The sequence below is a fragment of the Rhinolophus hipposideros genome (genome assembly GCF_964194185.1).
Source record: "Rhinolophus hipposideros genome assembly, chromosome: 2".
NCBI classification, from domain to species: domain Eukaryota; kingdom Metazoa; phylum Chordata; class Mammalia; order Chiroptera; family Rhinolophidae; genus Rhinolophus; species Rhinolophus hipposideros.
Genome location: NC_138048.1, coordinates 1,876,465 through 1,899,117, shown reverse-complemented (window position 1 = coordinate 1,899,117; position 22,653 = coordinate 1,876,465). Strand labels below are relative to the sequence as shown.

At 35.6% G+C, this 22,653-nt stretch overlaps 1 protein-coding gene across 4 annotated transcripts in view; it reads left to right on the top strand.

The window, feature by feature from the left end:
• Positions 1 to 22,653, top strand: part of XRN1 (5'-3' exoribonuclease 1) — a 167,377-nt gene that overhangs the window by 35,863 nt on the left and 108,861 nt on the right. For all 4 annotated transcript variants that reach the window (XR_013995211.1, XM_081077718.1, XM_081077720.1 and 1 more), the window contains exons 11-15: positions 565 to 628; positions 7,828 to 7,933; positions 12,242 to 12,331; positions 14,045 to 14,201; positions 15,748 to 15,867. Coding sequence is in view for 3 of the 4 variants with exons in the window: in XM_081077718.1 (XP_080933844.1) it covers positions 565 to 628; positions 7,828 to 7,933; positions 12,242 to 12,331; positions 14,045 to 14,201; positions 15,748 to 15,867 (537 nt within the window). In the remaining variant the exon portion in view is untranslated. The remainder of the gene's footprint in view (positions 1 to 564; positions 629 to 7,827; positions 7,934 to 12,241; positions 12,332 to 14,044; positions 14,202 to 15,747; positions 15,868 to 22,653) is intronic.

Sequence of the window (22,653 nt, the reverse complement as noted above, 5' to 3'; positions counted from 1 at the left end):
GGAAGGATGGATAAAATCGAAGACCTATAGAAGAGGAAATGAGTTACAAGGAAGAAAAATTTAGACACGGAGGGTAGATAGCAGAGTCGTAAGAATGATGGGGTCCAGAGTTACAGAAAATACGTAATATTTGTAATCATTGGATTCCATCATAAACAAATATGCTAACAGCATCCCAGAATTCAATACAGGTCATTACAAAAGGAATTCATATCGATTGTGTCCTTTTCTCTAAGTAAATGAAATATTCTTGAAGTGTTGTTTCTTGGAACATGTATATAATTAAATATAATTTAGTTTTATATTGATGACAATTACTTATTACCTGTTTTTGAGAGGCCTGAATATTAAGTTCTATATATAAAGATTTATAGCTTTAGAAAAACAAGTGATATAAAACCAAAGACGTTTACGCATATTTGAGGATTATTTTTAAAGTAAACTTTTACAGTGTGTCATTTAAGGATCATTCACTTATTTTTAATATTTTTAACATCTCCATTAAATGTCTTACTTTGAAATGTATCTTCCCATTAATTTTATATTGATTTGTAATTTTTATAGGGCCAGGAAAACTCCATATATTGGGCTGCATTAGATAAAAATGTACAAGTCGTAACTTCTAAGGGTGAGTACACACTATGTATTTTTTTTTTAATTACATTTTTTAAAATTTATTGGGGTGACATTTGTTAGTAAAATTACATAGATTTCAGGTGTACAATTCTGTATTACATCATCTATAAATCTCATTGTGTGTTCACCACCCAGAGTCAGTTCTCCTTCCATCACCATATATTTGATCCCGCTTACCCTCATCTCCCACCCACCACCCCCTTTACCCTCTGGTAACCACTAAACTATTGTCTGTGTCTATGAGTTTTTCTTTCTCATTTGTTTGTCTTGTTCTTTTGTTGTTTTGGTTTATAAACCACATCTCAGTGAAATCGTGAAATCTCTGCTTTTTCTGTATGACTTATTTCACTCAGCATTATACTCTCAAGATCCATCCATGTTGTCATCAATGCTCCTGTATCATTTTTTCTTACTGCCGAATAGTATTCCATTGTGTATATATACCACACTTCTTTATCCATTCATCTATTGAAGGACATTTTAGTTGTTTTCATGTCTTGGCCACCGTAAACAAAGCTGCAGTGAACATTGGAGCACACGTATCTTTATGTATAAACGTTTTTAGATTTTTTGGTTAGATACCCAAGAGAGGGATTGCTGGGTCATATGGTAATTCTATTCGTAATTTTTTGAGGAACCTCCACACTGCCTTCCATAACGGCTGCACCAGTCTGCATTTCCACCAACAGTGTATGAGGGTTCCTTTTTCTCCACAGCCTCTCCAACACTTGTTATTAATTGTCTTGTTGATGATAGCCATTCTGACTAGGGTGAGGTGATATCTCATTGTGGTTTTCATTTGCATTTCTCTGATGATTAGCGATGTTGAGCATTTTTTCATATGTCTATTTGCCATTTGTATGTCCTCTTTGGAGAAATGTCTCTTCAGGTTCTCTGCCCATTTTTCAATTGGGTTGTTTGTTTTTTTGTTGTTGAGTTTCATGAGTTCCTTATATATTTTGGATATTAGCCCCTTGGCGGAGGCACATTTTGGAACAATCTTCTCCCATTCAGTTGGTTGCCTCTTTATTTTGTCGATGGTTTCTTTTGCTGTGCAGAAGCTTTTAAGTTTCATATAGTCCCATTTGTTTATTTTAGCTTTTACTTCCATTGCCTTTGGAGTCAAATTCATAAAATGCTCTTTGAACCCAAGGTCCATAAGTTTAGTACCTATGTTTTCTTCTATGCAGATTATTGTGTCAGGTCTTATGCTTAAGTCTTTGATCCATTTTGAATTAATTTTGGTACATGGTGGCAGATAGCAGTCCAGTTTCATTCTCTTGCACGTGGCTATCCAATTCTCCCAGCACCATTTATTGAAGAGGCTGTCTTTCCTCCATTGCATGTTTTTAGCTTCTATGTCAAAAATTATCTGTCCATCTTTATGTGGTTTTGTTTCTGGGTTCTCAATTCTATTCCTTTGGTCTATGTGTCTGTTTTTCTGCCAATACCATGCTGTTTTGATTATTGTAGCCCTGTAGTACAAGCTAAAGTCAGGGAGTGTGATACCTCCAGTATTGTTCTTTTTCCTTAAGATTACTTTGGCTATTTGGGGTCTTTTGTGGTTGCAAACAAATCTGATGATTTTTTTGTTCTATTTCTTTAAAAAATGCCATTGGGATTTTGATGGGGATTGCATTAAATCTGTATATTGCTTTGGGTAATATGGCCATTTTAACTAGGTTGATTCTTCCAATCCATGAGCACGAAAAATCTTTTCATTTCTTTGTGTCATCTTCAGTTTCTTTCAAAAATGTCTTATAGTTTCAGCATATAGGTCCTTCACATCCTTGGTTAAGTTTATTTCTAGGTATTTTATTCTTTTTGCTGCAATGGCAAAACGAATTGTTTTTTGTATATCTTTTTCTAAGATTTCATTGTTAGTATATAGGAATGCAATGGACTTTTGTACGTTGATTTTTTAGCCAGCAACTTTACTATATTCCTTGATTGTTTCTAACAGCTTTTTGGTGGAGTCTTTAGGGTTTTCTACATATAGCATCATGTCATCTGCAAAAAGTGATAATTTAACTTCTTCATTCCGAATTTGGATGCCTTTTATTTCTTTCTCTTGCCTAACTGCTCTTGCAAGGACTTCCAATACTGTGATGAAAAGCAGAGGCGATAGGGCACAGCCCTGTCGTGTTCCTGAACGTAGAGCAAAGGGCTTCAGTTTTTCACCATTAATTATGAGATTAGCTGAGGGCTTGTCATATATGGCCTTTATTATGTTAAGGTACTTTTTTTCTATACCTATTTTATTAAGTGTTTTAATCATAAATGGATGTTGTATCTTGTCAAATGCTTTTTCTGCATCAATTGATATAATTTTTTTTTTTAAATTAAATTTATTGGGGTGACAATTGTTAGTAAATTTACGTAGATTTCAGGTGTACAATTCTGTATTACATCGTCTATAAATCCCATTGTGTGTTCACCACCCAGAGTCAGTTCTCCTTCCATCACCAATTTGATATAATTTTTGTCCTGTTTTTTGTTTATGTGATATATCACATTGATGGATTTGCAGATATTGAACCATCCGCAAATGTGCCCCTGGGATGAACCCCACTTGGTCATGGTGAATAATCTTTTTAATGCATTGTTGTATTCGATTTGCTAGAATTTTGTTTAGGATTTTGCATCTGTATTCATCAGAGGTATGGGTCTGTAGTTTTCTTTTTTTGTGTTGTCCTCACCAGGTTTAGGTATCAGGGCAATGTTTGCCTCATAAAATGAGTTAGGGAGTACTGTCTCTTCTTCAATTTTTTGGAAGAATTTGAGCAGGATTGGTATTAGATCCTGTTTGAAGGTTTGATAGAATTCACTAGTGAAGCCATCTGGTCCCGGACTTTTGCTTTTGGGAAGGTTTTGGATGACTGATTCAACTTCGTTACTGGTGATCGGTCTGTTTAGATTTTCCAGTTCTTCATGGTTCAGCCTTGGAAGGCTATATGTTGCTAAGAACTTGTCCATTTCTTCTAGGTTATTGAATTTGGTGGCATATAGTCCTTCATAGTATTCTTGCATGATCCTTTGTATTTTTGTCGTGTCTGTGATAACGTCCCCTTTTTCATTTCTGATTTTGTGAATTAGTGTCTTCTCTCTTCTTATCTTAGTGAGTCTAGCCAAGGGTTTGTCAATTTTGTTAATCTTTTCAAAGAACCAGCCTTTTTATTTATTTATTTATTTATTTATTTATTTATTTATTTATTTATTTTATTACCAGTTTCAGGTGCACAAGACAAAGTAATACTTAGATGTTCATCATTTGTATCCCTCACACTGTGAATCCCCCTCCCCCATCCCCCCTTCCACTATCCCTCCGACATCGGACCGAGCCATCACATTATATATATAAAATTGTAGTTGGCATTCATTATTGTTCAGCTTCAGGTGTACAGTACATTGATCAAGCATCTACATCTTCCCTGAGGTGGTCTCCCAAATGGGACACGTGTCCATCAGATACCCTACAAAACCTTTACAACGTTATTATATTCCCGAAATTATTTTTCAAAAACCCTGAGGCCATTTTGTGGTTACCGACTGTTTTCTAATCCCCTCACCTGTCCCCTTGTCCCCACATCCCCACCCGTCTAACAACCCTCAGTTTTTCCTCTTTGCAAAGAACCAGTTCTTTGTCACATTAATTTTTTCTATTGTCTTTTTGTTCTCTATTTCATTTAGTTCTGCTCTGATTTTTGTTATTTCCTTTCTTCTGCTGACGTTGCGTTTCACTTGTTCTTCTTTTCCTAGTTCTTTAAGGTGTAACATGAGGTTATTTATTTGGGATTTTTCTTGTTTTTTGAGATAGGCCTGTAATGATATAAATTTCCCTCTCAAAACTGCTTTCGCTGCATCCCAAAAATTTTGGTAGGATGTATTTTCATTGTCATTTGTTTCTCTGTATCTTTTGATCTCTCCTCTGATTTCTTCTTTGACCCAGTCGTTCTTTAAAAGTATGTTGTTTAATCTCCAGGTATTTGTGTTTTTTCCTGCTTTCTTTTTGCAGTTGATACCAATTTCAAAGCCTGGTGATCAGAGAAGATGCTTGGAATGATTTCAATCTTCTTAAATATGCTGAGGCTGATTTTATTTCCCAATATATGGTCTACCATTTAGAATGTTCCATGTATACTCAAAAAGAATATATAGTCTGATGTTTTAGGATGAAGTGCTCTATATATATATCAATTCTGTCCATTTCATGTAATGTGTCATTTAGGGCTGCTATTTCGTTATTTATTTTCTGTTTGGATGATCTTTCCATAGCTGTCAATGATGTATTTAAGTCCCCTAGTATAACTGTGTTTTGGTCAATTTCTCCCTTTAGTTCTGTTAGTAGTTGCTTGGTATATTTTGGTGCTCCCTGATTGGGGGCATAAATATTGATGACTGTTATGTCCTCTTGTTGTATAGTCCCTTTACCATTATGAAATGTCCATCTTTGTCTCTTGTTACCTTTTTCACCCTGAAGTTTGTTTCGTCTGATATCATTATGGCTACACCTGATTTTCTCTGGGTACCATTTGCTTGGAGTGTCAATTTCCACCCTTTCACTTTGAGTCTATGCTTGTCCTTGTAGCTGAGATGTGTCTCTTGGAGACAGCGTATGGTTGGGTTTAGTTTTTTGATCCAATCTGCTACTCTGTGCCTTTTTATTGGTGAGTTCAGTCCTTTTACATTTGGGGTGATTATTGATACGTGAGGGTTTCCTGTCATTCTATTTAGTTTTCTGGTAAGGCTGTGTCTCCATTGTTTCTTTGTCTTTTTGTTTTATGTTTGTTATTTCTGTGTAGTGATATTCTATGATGTATTCTCCGTTTATTCTTTTATTACAGTATATATCTCAGTTCTGGAATTTTTTTTGAGTGGTTACCCTTAGGTTTATGTAAAAGAAAATTAGATTTTCTTCATTTCTCCATTTTTTTCGGCATGCTTACTTTCTCCATTCCCATATTCCGGTTCAGGCCTTTACTCTCCCCCTTTTTATGTTGCCATAAATTGTCCCTGTTGATGGTGGTCGAATAGCCTCCTTTAGTATTTCTTGTAGTGTTAGAAAATTCCCTCAGCTTCTGTATGACTGGGAAAGTCTTTATTCCTCCTTCATATCTAAAGGGTATCTTTGCTGGATATATTATTCTTGGCTCATAATTTCTCTCTTTCAGTAGTTTGAATATTTGGTTCCACTCCCTCCTGGCTTGTAGAGTTTCTGCTGAAAAATCTGATGATAATCTAATGGGCTTTCCTTTGTAGGTTACCGTCTTCTTTTCCCTGGTTGCCATGGGGATTCTTTCTTTGTCATTGATTTTAGACAGCATCAATACAATGTGCTTTGGAGAAGGCCTTTTGGGATTGAGGTAATTAGGTGTTCTATTTGCTTCTTGGATTCGAGGATTCAGTTTTGTCCACAAGTTGGAGAAGTTCTTATCAACAATTTGTTTGAGTATATTCTCTGTTCCCTTCTCTCTTTCTTCTCCTTCTGGTATGTCCATTATTCTTAAATTTCTTTTTTTGATAGGGTCAGGAAGTTCCTACGGAGTTCTTTCATTTCTTTTAAGTCTCAAGTCTCTTTCTTCTTCCATCTCTGTAATTTCCAGGTTTCTATCTTCGATGTCACTGATTCTTGCCTCCATCTGGTCAACCCTACTACCTAAGCTGGTTATTTCATTTTTAATTTCTTCTGTTGAGTTCTTAGTCTCCAGAAATTCCATTTGGTTTTTTTTTTAAATTTCAATCTCTTTCGTAAAATGCTCATGTTGTTCTCTGATTGTGTTTCTGAGTTTATTAAATTGCCTTTCTGTGTTTTCTTGCATCTTGTTGAGCTTTTTCAGAAATGCAATCTTGAATTCTCTGTCATTTAAGTCACATATTTCCATATGTTTAAGTTTCTTTTTGAGCTGTCTTTTTGCCTTGGTTATTCATGGCAATTACTGATTTATTATTTTCTTCCTAGATATCTACAGGAGTGGCTTCTGCAAGAGGTTGATAGGAAGAGGTCTTTGGTTTTCCAGTACTTGTTGGGAGAATGTTTTATTTTCTCTCCCACTGCAGCCTTTTTTGTCCGTCTCTCACACAGTAGTGCTATGTTTCCTCTGCACTATTCCAGCATCTCACACAATGGGGCGATTCCCTGGGTAACAGGCTTATCCTCTGTTAACAGTTCTCCTGAGTCATGGGGCGCCATGTCCCTGTGAGGATGCGGAGAGCTTTTGAAGTGCCAAAGCTCTTCCTGCACCAGTTTCAGAGCCCGTATGTTTCAGCAGTTCTGTTTGCTCCTGCAGGGATCCTCCCAGATAGGTGGGGACAGGAGCAGGGTGAGTTGTGAGAGGTGGCCCAGAGCAATGGTGGCGACCACCACCATAGCCAGTCCCGCTTCCACAGCTCCCTCCCCTTTGTCGGAACTAGTTGGGCTGCGAATCTGTGTCTGCAGTCCACAGTTCTCAGAACAGCAAATATTCTGTCCTTTTGATCTGACACTGCTACTGTTCCGCTTCTAGCACCAGGCAGGTGGGGGCGGGGCAAGCCTTGGGAGGGTAGGGAGGGGGCGGCTAGTCTCAGTGCCTAAGGCTTCCGTTCTCTGCTTGGCAGTGAGGGCTTAAACCACTGTTTTCAGCCTTCTTCCCTCAGTCTTTTCTCCGAGGTCTCTGCTATGAGCGTTGGGTTCATCCGTGTTATGTCCTGTTCCTTCAGCCCTGTGGGCCATAAGCGGAACCCTAGCAGTCCGAGTTTTTCCCTCTCCTGCAGCTGCGGTATTTCCGGATGCAGCGAGATCGGAGCACTGATCTAGGTCTGCGTCCTGTGCCCGCCCGGCTCTGTCTCTGCACTGCACCCCCCTTCCCCGTGCGATTCTCCCACCTTTAGGTGATTTCAGTGGTGAGACTCTTCGTTTTGCCTGTCTGCTGTGTAGGAAGTCTTTTGTGGAGTTATTGTTCGATTAGTTGTAAATTCTAGGGGAGCTTTACAGAGGCTCACTCCACGCCGCCATTTTTGATGACGTCTCTCCTCCAAACTATGTATTTTAATATGGTGTTTTTGGATAGAATAGTTCTAATTTAATAACATTGAATGGAACATAGTTCTATGATAGCTTATAAGCATCTACTTTGATATGTATTTATTAAAGCTTTAGATGGAAAAACAGAATATTCATAATTGTCAGCCACTGTCTTTCTGATTTTTTTCCAGACAATTTAGAAGATGAAACTGAAGATGATGATCTATTTGAAACCGAGTTTAGACAATATAAAAGAACATATTACATGACGAAGATGGGAGTTGACGTAGTGTCTGAGTATGTTTTTGTCAGTGCTTATACTTTAAAGTAGAAAAAAATTCGATCTTGTAGTTTTCATAAAATAGCATAATTTTGATAGTTACGGTGGTGGGATAGAAGGATTTTTTTTTTTGGTTTCATAAATTATTTTAGATCTTTGAACTATCCTGATTTTAGACAAGGCAATATTACCTGACATATTTTCAATTCCTGTGATAAAAATTGCCAAATAAAACATAGTTCGCTTTTTTCAAATTAAGTTTATTGGAGTGCCATTGGTTAGTAACATTATTTAGGTTTCAAGTGTACATTCTACAATATATCAACTATATATCACATTGTCTGCTTACCACCCAGAGTCAGTTCTCCTTCCATTACCATGTATTTGATCCCCTTCCCTTCTTCTACTCTCCCCCATCCCCTTACTCTCTGATAGTCTCTGAACCGTTTAAACTGTTGTCTATGTCTATGCATTTTTGTTTCTTTGTTTGTCTTGTTCTTTTGTTGTTTTCGGTTTATATACCACATATCAGTGAAATCATATGGTTCTGTACTTTTTCTGTCTGACTTACTTTGCTTATCATGATAATCTCAAGATCTATCCATGTTGTTGCAAATGGCAATATTTCATCTTTTCTTGTGGCAGAATAGCATTTCATTGTGTATATATACCACATCTTCTTTATCCAGTTATCTATTGAAGGACACTTTGGTTGTTTCCATGTCTTGGTCACTGTGAATAATCCTGCAGTGAACACAGGGGTACACATATCTTTATAGATAAATGTTTTCAGATTTTTTGGGTAGATACTCAGAAGAGGGATTGCTGGGTCATATGGTAATTTTATTCGTAATTTTTTGTTGAGAAACCTTCATACTGTTTCTCCATAGCGGCTGTACCAGTTTACATTCCCTCCAGTAGTGTATAAAGGTTCCCTTTTCTCCACAACCTGTCCTATACTTGTGTTTACGTTTTTACTTGTCTTGTTGATGATAACCATTCTAACAGGTACGAGGTGGTATCTCATTGTGGTTTTGATTTGCATATCCCTACTAGCTAGTGAAGTTTAACATTTTTTCATATATCTGTTGGTCTTCTGTATGTTTTTTTGGGGGAAGTTTCTGTTCATGTTCTCTGCCTATTTTTTAATTGGATTTTTTGTTGTTGTTGAGTTGTATGAGTTCCTTATATATTTTGGATATTATTGGCCCCTTATCAGTGGCATTGTTTTCAAAAATCTCTCATTTGGTAGGTTGCTTCTTTGTTTTGATGATGGTTTCTTTTGCTGAGCCTTTTAGTTTGATATAGTTCCATTCATTTATTTTAGCTCTTACTTTCCTTGCCTTTGATGTCAAATTCATAAAATCCTCTTTGAACCCAAGGTCCATAAGTTTAGAACTTATATTTTCTTCTACTTCTATGCTGTTTATTGTTTCAGGTCTTATGTTTAGATCTTTAACACATTTTTAGTCAATTTTGGTACACATTGATAGCAGTCTAGTTTCATTCTTTTGCATGTGGCTTTTCAATTTTTCCAACATCCTTATTGAAGAGGCTCTTTTCTCTGTTGTATATTTTTGGCTCCGTTGTCAAAAATTTGATATATATATATATATATATATATTTTTTTTTTATGGAGGGCACAGCTCACAGTGGCCCATGCAGAGATCGAACTGACAACCTTGGTGTTACTAGCACCACCCTCTAAGCAACTGAGCTAACCGGCCACTCCCATCTGTCTGTATTTATATGGGTTTATGTCTGGGTTTTCAGTTCTACTCCTTTGGTCTGTATGTCTGTTTTTCTGCCCATACCATGCTGTTTTGATTATTGTCACTTTGTAGTATAAATTGAAGTCAGGGAGTGTGATACTTCCAGCCTTGTTCTTTTTTTCTTAGGATTGTTTTGGCTCTTCGGGATCTTTTGTGATTCCATATAAATCTGATGATTTTTTATTATTTTTCTTTAAAAAATGCTGTTGGTATTTTGATGTGAATTGCATTGAATCTGTATATTGGTTTGGGTAATATTGCCAAAAATGGTTAGTTTTTTGCTTCTTCTAAAGCTCATATCATACTTACCTCAAAAGCCACCTAGCTCAACCCCAGGCTAATAGCTAATCCAAAAATTTCTTAAGAACTGGATCTCTATAATGGTGGCTTTCACACTTTTAAATTGCATCCTACAGTATGAATTATATATGTTTGTATTCTATTTATTTTAATTAACAAACACAAAGTGCTTACCAAGTGCCAAGCACTATTCTAAGCACTTAAAACATATTTACTCATTTAATTCTCACAACAATTCTTTATGATAAGTACATTTGTTATTATTGTACAACAGAGGAAATGGAAGAATAGAGAGATTTGAGTGATTGGCTCATGGTGACATAGTGAGTGGCAGAGCCAGAGTTTGAACACAGGTATTCTGGCTCTAGATCTTATGCTCTTCACCAGTACATGAGGCTGCTGCTCTGTAAGTAAAATAAGCATTTCATGAAATTCTATGTACCCTGATTGTATGCAGCCTACTTAGCATTTTCTATGCTATTATTTTTACTTCTTTTTTAAAAATGTGATAAAACATGAAGTATTAGATCTTGTCTAGAGTCTGCCTAGGGATAGACCCAGGCTTTCAGATGTTGCTCTATATACTCTCAGAGTGTCTTTTAGTTTACATATAGTCTTTCTGAAGGATCTATATTGATATTGACCTCCAGTAACTAGAGGTATAGGCATTCTAGTACAGTTCACTAGCTCTTTTTAAGCTTTTTTCTGGTGGCATTAGCATGTAGGACTTTTGAGACTTGAGAAATAAAATATTTAAAACAGTTATGCTTTTGCTCCTTTATTCTTATATTTCATTGATTACGGTTATATAGAACTATAGTACCAGCAGTTGGCTCTAAATTCTTAATTTGACAGGCAACTGTCTTCTATTTCCCTTCCTTTCATATATTAAAATATAGCCGTATGAAAATAAGATACCATTTGTTTGCCTAAAAAATAAGCAAATCTTTTTCAATTGTTATTATATTCAGTGTTGGTCCGGGGTAGTGGTGAGTTCCTTCCTTAATTGCTGGTGGGAATGTAAATTGGTAAAATTATTTTGGAAAGCATATATGCAAAAGCCTTTAAAACATTTATCCCTTTGTCCCAATAATTCTAATTATTAATCTGTCTTAAAAATATAAACTCAAACACAGACGGTCCTTATACACAAGGATGTTTATTACAAAGTTTTTTATAATAGTAAAAACTGACAAATCAAATCGTCTCTGCTTCCTCCTCACGAAGTCACCATGTCTGCCGTGTGCACCAGAACCTGCAGAACTGCTGAATCTGTACTGACAGAAAGTCTATTACAACTTAGAAAGATACTTATATTATTAAGTACGAGTTTTAAAAGCATGAAACAAAATCATATTTATATATTTTGTGCTCTCATTTAAAAAAACCAACCTGGGCAAGTAAAAAAGACTGAAAAGAAACATACCAATATGTAACAGTGATTGCTATAAGGTAACAGAAATGCTTTTCTTCATTATCTAGATTTTCAATAATGAAGAGCTATTTCTTTTAAAATGAAAAAGTAAAACATTTAATTTTCAAAAGTGTGCCTTCCAGAAAGATGATGGTTTGGTCTGGAATATATAAGTGCATCTCTACCTGAATTTTGCTAATAGACACTAGGTTTATAGCCACGTTTGGCTTTAGCCTAGGGCTCTTTCCCTCCCCCTCCCCGTCAAGATGTAACAGTTTTTAACAGTTTTTGAGAAAGATTTTGTCAAGATTTAACAGTTTTTTAACAGTTTTTGAGAAAGAGGCAATTAGAAGGAAAATTGTTGGTGGATGTAGCACTTTTCAAAGTGTGTTCAAGCTGCTATAACCAGATTTTAAGATCATCCTGATTTCCTCCTGTGATTCTCTCAGTCATCCTCCCAGATAAAGAACATCCGGATGTCATCCCTCCCTGTCTCTCCAAGCACCCCGACTGTTTAGGCGAGTGGTAGTGCCATTTTACAGAAAGCTTCATTGGCCTGAACCTCAAGCCGAGTAGACTTACTGAATGAATATTCATAGCACATTGAAATATTCTGGTAGTTGGTTTAGGAAAACTATAAGGCAAGTCTTTAATCTGACAGGATAGAATTTTTTAAAATAATATTTGGGAGTTTTTCTGATTATAATTATTTAGCTTATTCATTGATTAAATAAAACAAATTGAGGCAGAGTGTGGCATCAGCAGATATCATGCTCTAAAGACAGTGGCTTTTCTTCAAAAAATAATCTTATAATGAAAGTATTCTTTTTTGTTTTCAGTGACTTTCTGGCTGATCAAGCTGCATGTTATGTTCAGGCGATACAGTGGATTTTGCACTATTACTATCATGGAGTTCAGTCCTGGAGCTGGTGAGGGAATAAACACAAAAATAAATGTTTTGTTTTTTATAATGGTTCATTCTACTGTAATCTCATTTGAGGATATCTTTTCCTTTTATTTCTACTTTTGGTGGTATTTTTAAAAAAGATACATACAGCCAAGTTTAAATGAAATAGAGGCCATCAGTTCTTATATGAAAAAAGAACTTTGCATAACAAAGACACTTCCAGCCCTAGAAAATGGCCCGTAATAAAAGCTGTTTGGTAATATACGGATTTAACATTTTCTATCATGATGAATCGAGTGGGGCAAAGTCTTTATAATAATTGGGTCAGAGTGATTGTTATATGGCGTTGTTCATTATATTCTTTTCTACATTTTGTGTGTTTGAAAAAATTTTTCTGTTAGGAGTAATTATTGAAGAATCGGTTATTTGAATGTTAGACTGGGAAGGGTAAAGAAGAAAATAGAAAAAACTTATTTGCTTTTCGTGGAAATAGTAATAACTTTCAGTTTCTCTCAGGTTTCCTATTCCAGCAAGTTTCATCTGCATTTCTAAACCATCCACCAAACTAGAAAAATAACAAACCAAAATACCTCTGCTAGTCTTTATTTTAAAGCATCACACAGCAAAACAAGCCAGTGCGAGATTATATGGCAGAATTGTGATTTCACTTACTAATAGCCTTTAAAAAAAATCTTTGCAATAACTAACCTGATTCTCAGGTCCTCTCTGAAGAGTGTTCTAATAATAAAAATCTTTGATTTGCCATTTTTTAAGAGGATGAGTATAAGTTATTCTTATTATACTATCAGACAGTAAGTCCAGGCACTTAAAAAATATGTTTTCATGTAACCCTCACAACTATTTAAAGTAGGTTTTCTCTGCCTTTTACATCTGCCTCTGAGCATTACTAATGCTCAGAGAGGTGAAGTAATCTTTCCAAGGTCATATATACCCAAGAGTCAAGTCCGAGTCTATCTGATTGCAGCGTCTCTACATTTTCCATTGTTCCACATGTCTTCTACCTCCTAAACTTTTCTATTTTTTTGAAATATGCCATAATTGTGAAATATGAAAATATTTCTTCATTTTTTTTGTCATCCTTAGTCAAACATTAAGAACATTGAAATTTTTAAAAAATTGTATGTATGAACCTTCATAAAAATAAGTAAAAATATTTATACCTGTAGTTAAAGATGGGAAGGTATTAAAAACAAAAATAGTGTGTATGATTGAAAAAATGGTTTAATCCTTATCACAAATATAATTTTATATATATATATTCAAATTCAAATATAAAAGTTATTAGAGCTGGCTAGTAAGAGCCATTTGAGTTCAGATTCTCTGTTCTCTCTGTCCTCATGGGAGAGGCCCAGGCCCACGTGAGCTTGTGAGAGTCTTCTGACTACCTCATTACTTCATCCTAAGAATCTATTGATTGGAAGATTCACACTCAACGTTTTGAGAACTTAAGAACCGTTATGTTATATACATCCTTAATTACATTACCTGTCCCAATTTTGTAAATGTGAAACTACTTTAAAAATTAAGGAAATATAACATTCGTTGCCATCACATGACTAAATTTTCCAACACTGCTGATTTCTTATATTCAAGTGATAGAAGTATGGGTGATTATTGTTATGTGTTATTAAAACAAAATATGGAAACATAAATACTAAATGTTGACCTGTTTCATGACATTGCCAATTGTTTAAAACTCAGTTTTGTTTTATAGGTATTATCCCTACCATTATGCACCTTTCCTATCTGATATCCGCAACATCAGTACACTCAGAATCCATTTTGAACTAGGAAAACCTTTTAAGCCATTTGAACAACTTCTTGCTGTACTTCCAGCAGCTAGCAAAAATTTACTGCCTACATGCTACCAGGTGGGTTTTAGAATTAAATATTTTTATGTTCTTTTTGATATTTGAGCGCTCCTCCTCCAAACCTAGAAACGTAGTACCTAAATTTCTTTAATAGCTGAATATATTTTTTATTTCAAATACAGTAGTTCTTAAACAAGTCCCTTGAAAAGTAATTCCTTGATTTAAATTACCTTTAAAAATACAAACACACTGGAAACATTCACAGCATGCTTCATTTTCAACACCTTTATGTACTTCTTCAGTTTGTCTCTATACTGATGAAAGTAAACAGAGACAGGCAAAATCTGAGGGCATCTACTCTGTCCAGACATTTACTGTTCTATTACCCCTACCTGTTAGAATAGGGATGGTTCTAATATGTCATTTATCTCAATAGAAGCACTACCTCGTTTATATTGGGATATTCAGCATTTCATTTATCAAATTGTAGAATGAAAGCCTTTTCTCTGGTTGACATATTTCACATAACAGGAGGAAAATATTTCAGGGGTAGTTGGGTCACTGAAATCACACTAAGCCTGCTAAGCTGATTCTGAGGGTAAAATTCATTTAGTTCTTCTAGAGTATCAATCTGTTCTTCTAATTCCATGATCTGGTGTGAGGAATAGGAGCACGCACGCATGCACGCACTCACCCCATCCCGCAAACCCCCTTTGCTGTTTGAACAGTGTCAGGCTCCCTTTGGCATCTTTCTGAAATTTAACCTGACTTCTGTGCTGGTCCCCCTGGATTCCCTTTCTTCTTAAGTTTCTTTGATGCCTTTTTTCCTACCTTCAGATATATTAAGGACTGATAATCACTCTGAAGTGGTACAACCATGCAGGTGTTTTACAGCCACATCTGTTTTGATTGTTCTGTGCCATACTGGTTATTAAATATTTTGAGTATTACCATGAGACACATGCTGTATTATTTCTTTAAAAATTTTTTATATTATAATCTTTCATATATATTCATTTCTTAGACAACATCCTTATACTTTCATTGTCTACCTCTGTTATAAAATTTCAAATAAAAGCATGTCTTATTGGACTTTTATCTTTGCTATTACTGGTGAAGAGATTCTTGGATGTTAGGTTTTATTTTTAAATATTCTTATATGACAGTTTTTATTATATCTCAATAAACTCAATTGATTGGGGTATGAAAGTAAATTGTTAAGGTTAAAAATGGAGGACTGTTAGAAGACTGTGAAATGATCTGAAGCCTGAATGGGAAAACTCAAAATTTAGGTGGGCCTTGTAGGCTGAAAAAAACAATAAAAGATAGAAAAGATGAAATTAAAGTTCAGAGTACAGGTGGTGTTGCTACATAACTAGGTCGGTGGAATGGGAAAGTGATGAGTAGCAGTGAAATTATAAGTATCATAGTTGAAAATCAACATATAGCATGTATGCTACAAGATACTTAAGATGTAAACATTTAGTTTTGCTTTGCTTAGAAATTTTAAACTGTAACATTTGAGGAAATATTATAAATATATTAGCAAAAAGCTATGTTAACATTACTCCTTATATTTTTATTATACTATTTTGTATTTTCATAGCATTTGATGACCAGTGAGGACTCACCAATTATAGAATATTATCCACCTGATTTTAAAACTGACCTAAATGGGAAACAACAGGAATGGGAAGCTGTGGTACTAATACCTTTTATTGATGAGGTGAGTGCATGAAATAGTCATATATACATACATATTCTTCATCATTGGTTATTTCACATAGGTTAATGAGCAATGGGTTTAAATCACCATTTATGTCTTGTTAATGAGATTTGACTACTCTCTTCATTGTATGCATTAAAACTTCTAAGTATGCTAGTTATAAGACAGCTGGAATGGCTTTACTAGTATTAGACAAAGCAGACTTCAGAACAGTTTTACCAGCGACCAAGAGGGATATTTCATACTGATCGAAAGTTAAGTTAGTTCATCACGAAGACATTAAACTCCTAAATGTATATACACCTAATAACAGAGCTTCAAATATACAAAGCAAAAACTGTCAGAAATGAAAGGACAGCTAGGCAAATCAACAATTATAGTTGAAATTTCAACACTTCTCTCTAAAGAATTGATAGGTCCAGAAGACAGAAATCAGGGAGGATAAGACATTAACACAGTAAATCAACTTAATCTTATTAATATTTATAGAACACTACACCCAATAACTGCAGAATACTTGTACACATTCTTTTTAAGTGAATAAGGAACATTCACCAAGATTATTTGCTGAGGTGTAAAACATGTCTCAATAATTTAAAAGGATGGAAATCATTGAGATAATGTTCTCTGACTACATGGAATTAAATTTAATGAATGAAAAAATGGGCAAAGGACCTGAACAGACACTTCTCCCAAGAAGACAAATGGACAACAGATATATGAAAAAATTCTCAACTTCATTAGCTATTAGGGAAATACAAATGAAAACCACAATGAGATACCACCTCACACCTGTTAGAATGGCTATCATCAACCAGACAAGTAAAAATGTAAAGACAAATGTTGGAGAGTCTGGAGAACAAGGAACCCTCATACACTGCTGGAGGGAATGTAAATTGGTACAGGTGCTATGGAAAACAGTGTGAAGATTCCTCAAAAAGTTAAAGAATAGAATTTCTATATGACCCAGCAATTCCTTTCCTGGGTATCTACCCCCCAAATCTGAAAACATTTATCCATAAAGATATATGTACCCCTGTGTTCATTGCAGCATTATTCACAGTGGCCAAGACATGGAAACAACCAAAGTGTCCTTCAATAGGTAATTGGATAAAAAAGATGTGGTATATATACACAATGGAATACTCTTCTGCCATAAGAAAAGATGAAATATTGTCATTTGCGACAACATGGATGGATCTTGAGATTATCATGCTAAGCAAAATAAGTCAGACACAAAAAGTTGAGAACCATATGACTACACTCATATATGGGATATAAAACTGAAAGCAACAAAGAAAGAAAGAAAAACTCATAGACACAGACAATAGTTTAGTGGTTGCCGGAGGGTGAGGGAAAAGGGGATCAAATATATGGTGATGGAAGGAGAACTGACTCTAGCTGGTGAACACACGATGCAATATATAGATGATGTATTATAGAATTGTACACTTGAAACCTATATAATTTTACTAATCAGTGTCACCCGTATAAAGTTAATAAATTTTTTTTAAATGAAATTTAAAAAATAACCCATGGTTGAAAGAAGAAATTGAAAGGGAAATTCGAAAATATTTTGATCTGAATGATAATGAAAACACACCATATCATAAACTATGTGATAAAACTAAAGGAAGACTTAAAGGGAAATTTAAGTTCCAAGTGCTTATCTAAACAATAAAAATGTTTAAAATAAATTATGTAAACTTCCTACCATAAGAAGCTAGAAGAACAAGAGTAAATTAATATCACACTAATCACAATGAAGGAAATAATAAAGATCAGAGCAGAAATCCATGGAAAATGAATGAACAATAGAGAAAAATTGAGACCGAAAGTTGGTTCTTTGAAAAGATTGATAAAATTGATAAATCCTAGCTATAGTGATCAAGAAAGGGGGCAGGGAGGAAAGAGAGGGAGAGAGAAAACACATAAATTGCCAATATTAGGAATGAAAGAGGAAACGTCCTATATATTCTTCTGATATTAAAAAGATAATTAAGGAATATTGTAAACAATTTTATGCCAACAAATTCAACAATGTAGATGAAATGAACACTTTTTGTAAAGACACAATTAAGCAAAACCAACAGGAAAATGTGTAAAAATGTTAATAGTCCTTTACTGTTTAAAGACATTTAATTCATACTTAAAAACCTTTGCACAGAGAAAATTCTAGGCTCAAGTGTCTTCACTTGTGAATTCTAGCAAACATTTAAGGAAGAAATAATATCAATTTTATACAGAAGAGGGAGAATAACTTCTCAACATATTTTATTAAACCAGCATAATCCAGATACTCAAATTAGAAAAGGAAGGCATTTCAGGAAGATTACCAATATCCCGCCTAAAAAAATAGATGCAAAATTTTTAACAAAATAAAACCAGATGGGATACAGTAACATATTAGAAGGATAATGCTCATGACCAAATGAGATTTATCTTAGAAATACAAAGTTGTTAACAATGTGATTTACCACATTATCAATATTTAACATCCAATTTTAATAGAACCGTTCAACAAACGGGGAATAAGAAAAAACTTCCCCAGCCAGATAAAGGGCATCTGAAAAAAAACCTGGTAACAACATACTTAATAAAAAACTTGAATGTTTTCTCTGTAAAGCTAAGGCTAGGACAAGGATGCGCTTTCTAAATATCTTTCCTGTTGTACTGGAAGTCCAGTGTATCAAGTCCAGGAAAAGAAAGAAAGGCATGCGGGTTGGAGAGGAAGAAGTAAAATTGTCTTTATTTGCATATAGCATTATCACATATGTAGAAAATCTTAAGGAGTCTTCAAAAAAGATACTGTAACCCACAAGTCAATTTAGCAAGGTCACAGGATATAAAACCTGTACAAAATTCTGTTGTATTTCTATATACTAGCAACAAACAATGGGAAAATACAAAATTTTTAAAATAAAAAAGTTTTAAATTCTTAACAGCATTAAAAAATATAAATACACAGCTGTAAATTTAACATGCAAGCCCTCTACACTGAAAATAGTGTTGACATGTAGAAACCTAAATAAATGGAAGGAGATATATATGTATATATCATGTTCAAGGAATAGGAGACTTAATATTGTTTAGATGTATCTGCTTCCCAGTTGATCTTTGGATTCAGCGTATCTCTGTGAATATTCCAGCAGATTTTTGTGTAGAAATTGGAAGCCTGATTCTAAATTTTTAATGAAATTGCAAAGGATCTGGAATAACCAAAGCAATCTGTAGGAAGAACAGTGTTAGAGGACTTTAATTATCTGATTTCATGACTTGCCATGAAGTAGTAATCAAGGTAGTATGTTACGTGGCATGGCAATAGACAAACAGATCAGTGGAACAGAACAGTGTCTAAACATACTTGCCCAGTTAATTCATTTTTAATTAAGTCACCAAAGGTATTCAATGGATTAAAAAAGAAAAAAAAGCTTTTCAACAGTTGGTGCTGGAATGCTCTCTATATATGTGAAAAAAAATAAATCTTGACCCATACCTCATACCATACACAAAACTTAATTCAAAATGTATCATAGCTCTAAATGTAGAAGCCACAACTGTAAAATTTCTTGAAGTGTATGTAGGAGAAAATTTTAGTCAAGACCCAGAACACACTAACCATAAAGAAGAGAAAATACATTTCATCAAAATATGAAATTTGCTTTTCAAAAGATACTATTAAAAAAATAAATACGTAAGCCACTCATTGGGAGAAAGTATTTACAAAACATGTTTGTGCATGGGACTGGTATCCAAAGTATATGAACAACTCTTCCAATTTGATAGTAAGAAGACAAGCCAATTTTTAAAGTGGGCAAAATATTTGAAGGGCCATTTCACAAGTCAAGATATACAAGTAGCCAATAAACACATGAAAAAGTGTTCAGCATCATTAGTAATCAGGGAAATATAAATTAAGGCCACAATGAGATAATACCACACTACACTTTCAATAGAATGGAGAAAAATTAAAAGATTGAAACACAATACCAAATACTGGCAAGAATAGGGAGCAACTGGAATTTTTATACATTGGTGATGGGAGTATAAAATAGTACAAGTAATTTGTATAACTGTCTGGCAGTTTCTCATAAAGTTAGGCATAAAGCTACCCTAGAACTCAGCATTTCCATTCTTAGGTTTTTAACAAGAGGGGAAATGAAAAAAAAAATGTTCACAAAGTCTTGTATAGAATATTCATAGTAACTGAAAACTGGAAAAAACCCAATACCCATTAACAGAACAATGGACAAATTATGGTGAATCCAAACAATAAAATGCTACTCAGCAGTAAAATAAGAATGGACTGCTGATACATATAAGACCCTGGAAGAACTCAGAAACATGCTGAGCGAAAGAAGTGGAGCTATAGGGAGGATGTCACCAGCCAGCCAAGGAACACCTGAGGGCACCAGAACCTGGGAGAGAAGCACGGAACTGATTCTCCCTCACAATCCTCAAAAGGAACCAACCCTGAGGGCACCTGGATTTCAAGACTCTAGGCTCTAGAACTGAGATAATACATTTCTGTTAAGCAAAAAAAAGAGGGGGGCAGAAGAAGAAGAATCCACCTCCAGACACAAAAGAGTACAAACTATCAAAGAAAGCACAATAATGGTTGCAGTGAGTTGGGGAGGGGGAAAGGATTAACGGGGAAGGGGCATGCTGGGTCTTTCTGAGATGACAAAAGTGTTCTATATCTTGACTCACTTGGGAGTATGCAGTTGTCAAAATTCACCAAACTGGGGGCTTTGGGTCTGTGTATTTCATTGAATGTAAATTATGCCTCAAAATAAGTGCTCTCAAAAAAAAATAAACATCAACAACAAAAAAGCCTTACATTGTTATGGAGTGGCGGATAAAAATATTTATTCACATCTTATTAATTGTAATCAAGGATGTTTGTTATATGTGAAAAGACACTTCCCAGCCACCAGACAGAGGATTAGGTTGTGAGATTGTCATTATATCCTACAAGGACGCAAATTTAGTGTCAGGTAGAAAGTTGCTACTGTTCATCCAGTTATCACTTTAGTTCATCGTGATTGAATTTTAACTTACCTTTGGTCATCTCAGTGAAATTTTAAATGTTTTCAACAAGGTTGCATAATGATGTACCACTGAAACAAGCCTTTGTAACCAGCAGAATTACCCCATTCATTCATATATATATACATATAGATATGGATGGATTGGATGGATTTTTTTTTTTTTTTTGGAAGCAAAAGCTCAAAACTTAACACAAGAAGATACCAAAAGTAAGCATGTAAAATGTGAAAAGAAAAATTCTTGTTACAGGATAATCAATGAAAATAATGGTGGTGGCAATTACCAAACTGGAAGGCATGATAGAATTTTCAGAACTGACTGAGAGGACCAATTTGTGCCTCAGGGAGGATTATTCCAGACTCTGGTGCTAGGAACAGGAAGTTTACCTGCAGGCTGGAGCTGCTTGTCTCACGTGTGAGCGTGTGTGCGTGTGCACGCACTCTGTCGCTGTCTGTCTCTCTCTCCCCTCACCCCTTTCACTTCTGTCCCTTTTTTCAGAATGTTCTAGCCGATTTGTGTATGTGTGCAGGGCTGGGGGGATTGGAAGGAGTGGGAGGTGGGTGTGGTTCAAAGCCATTTTATTTGCTCACAATTCTGAGTCAACACTCTGAGTTGGACTCAGCCAGGTATATCTCTTGCTGAGATCAGTTCAGCGTTTTCGTCCCCTTGTGGCTGAAGTGGAGCTTCTTGTCTGAGATAGCCTCTCTCCTAGCATTGGTGGTTGGTGTTAGTTGTGAGCTGAGGCCCTGTGTGATCCACCCTCAAGGATCACACAGGGCCTCAGCTCACAACCCAGGTTGATTCTCACAGTGGTCTTGGGCTCCAGAAAGGCAAGAACAGAAGATACAAGGCCTCTTGAGCTTTGGAATTTGTATGGTATCACTACATTGTTTTGAATAAAGCAAGTTATAAAACCACCTCAGATTTAAGGAGTGAGGAAATAGACTCCACCTTCTCACATTTAAAGGAGCTTACATATGGGGATACGAGGAATTACTGTGGCCATCTTTGCAAACCATCTCCTACACCTGCCCTTTGTCCGAAATAATTCATATCCCATTCAAAGACAAAACACACCGAACTCCCACAAAAATCTCGTGTCGTTACACATGAGGCTCAAAGTCCAGAATCTCATTTCTAAATCAGGTCCATAGGAAGCTCTTCAAATGCATCTCCTCAGGGACAGCTCCCTTGATTCAGAGACCTGTGTATTTAAACACGTGTTATTTACCCTCTCCAACATTCCTAGTTTTGTAATGGCGAGGTAAGGACAGGAAAACCACAATAAGGCATCACAAAGGGCAGGAAAAGGAGGCACATGACAGTCACTGGGGCCTAACAATTCTGAAATCCAGCTAAGGAGCAAACAGCCAACTTCCTGTTCTCTGGGACAGAGATTGCTCCTTGATGAAGGCCTAAATCTGGTCTCTGGGAGTGGCTCTGCTGTCTGTTCTAAGGGCTTCCCACTCGGGGTTCTTGTGGCTACCCTCTACAGTGCTGGGAAGAGAGAAACAGGATTAGTTAGAAGGACATGCTGGGCTACAGTCGTGTCTCAACAAAGCCTTCGTCTGACCCCACCTGTCCCTCTGAAGCTGGAACGGCCCCTAAGAGTTCTTCTAAGTTGCTGTAGGGCCTGAGACTTTACATTCTCATCTCTCAGTCTTGGATGCAGGCTTCATTTTGGACAGAATGTGTGACTTTGTGTGAGATGACTTTTCACATAAGGGTACTTTCCAG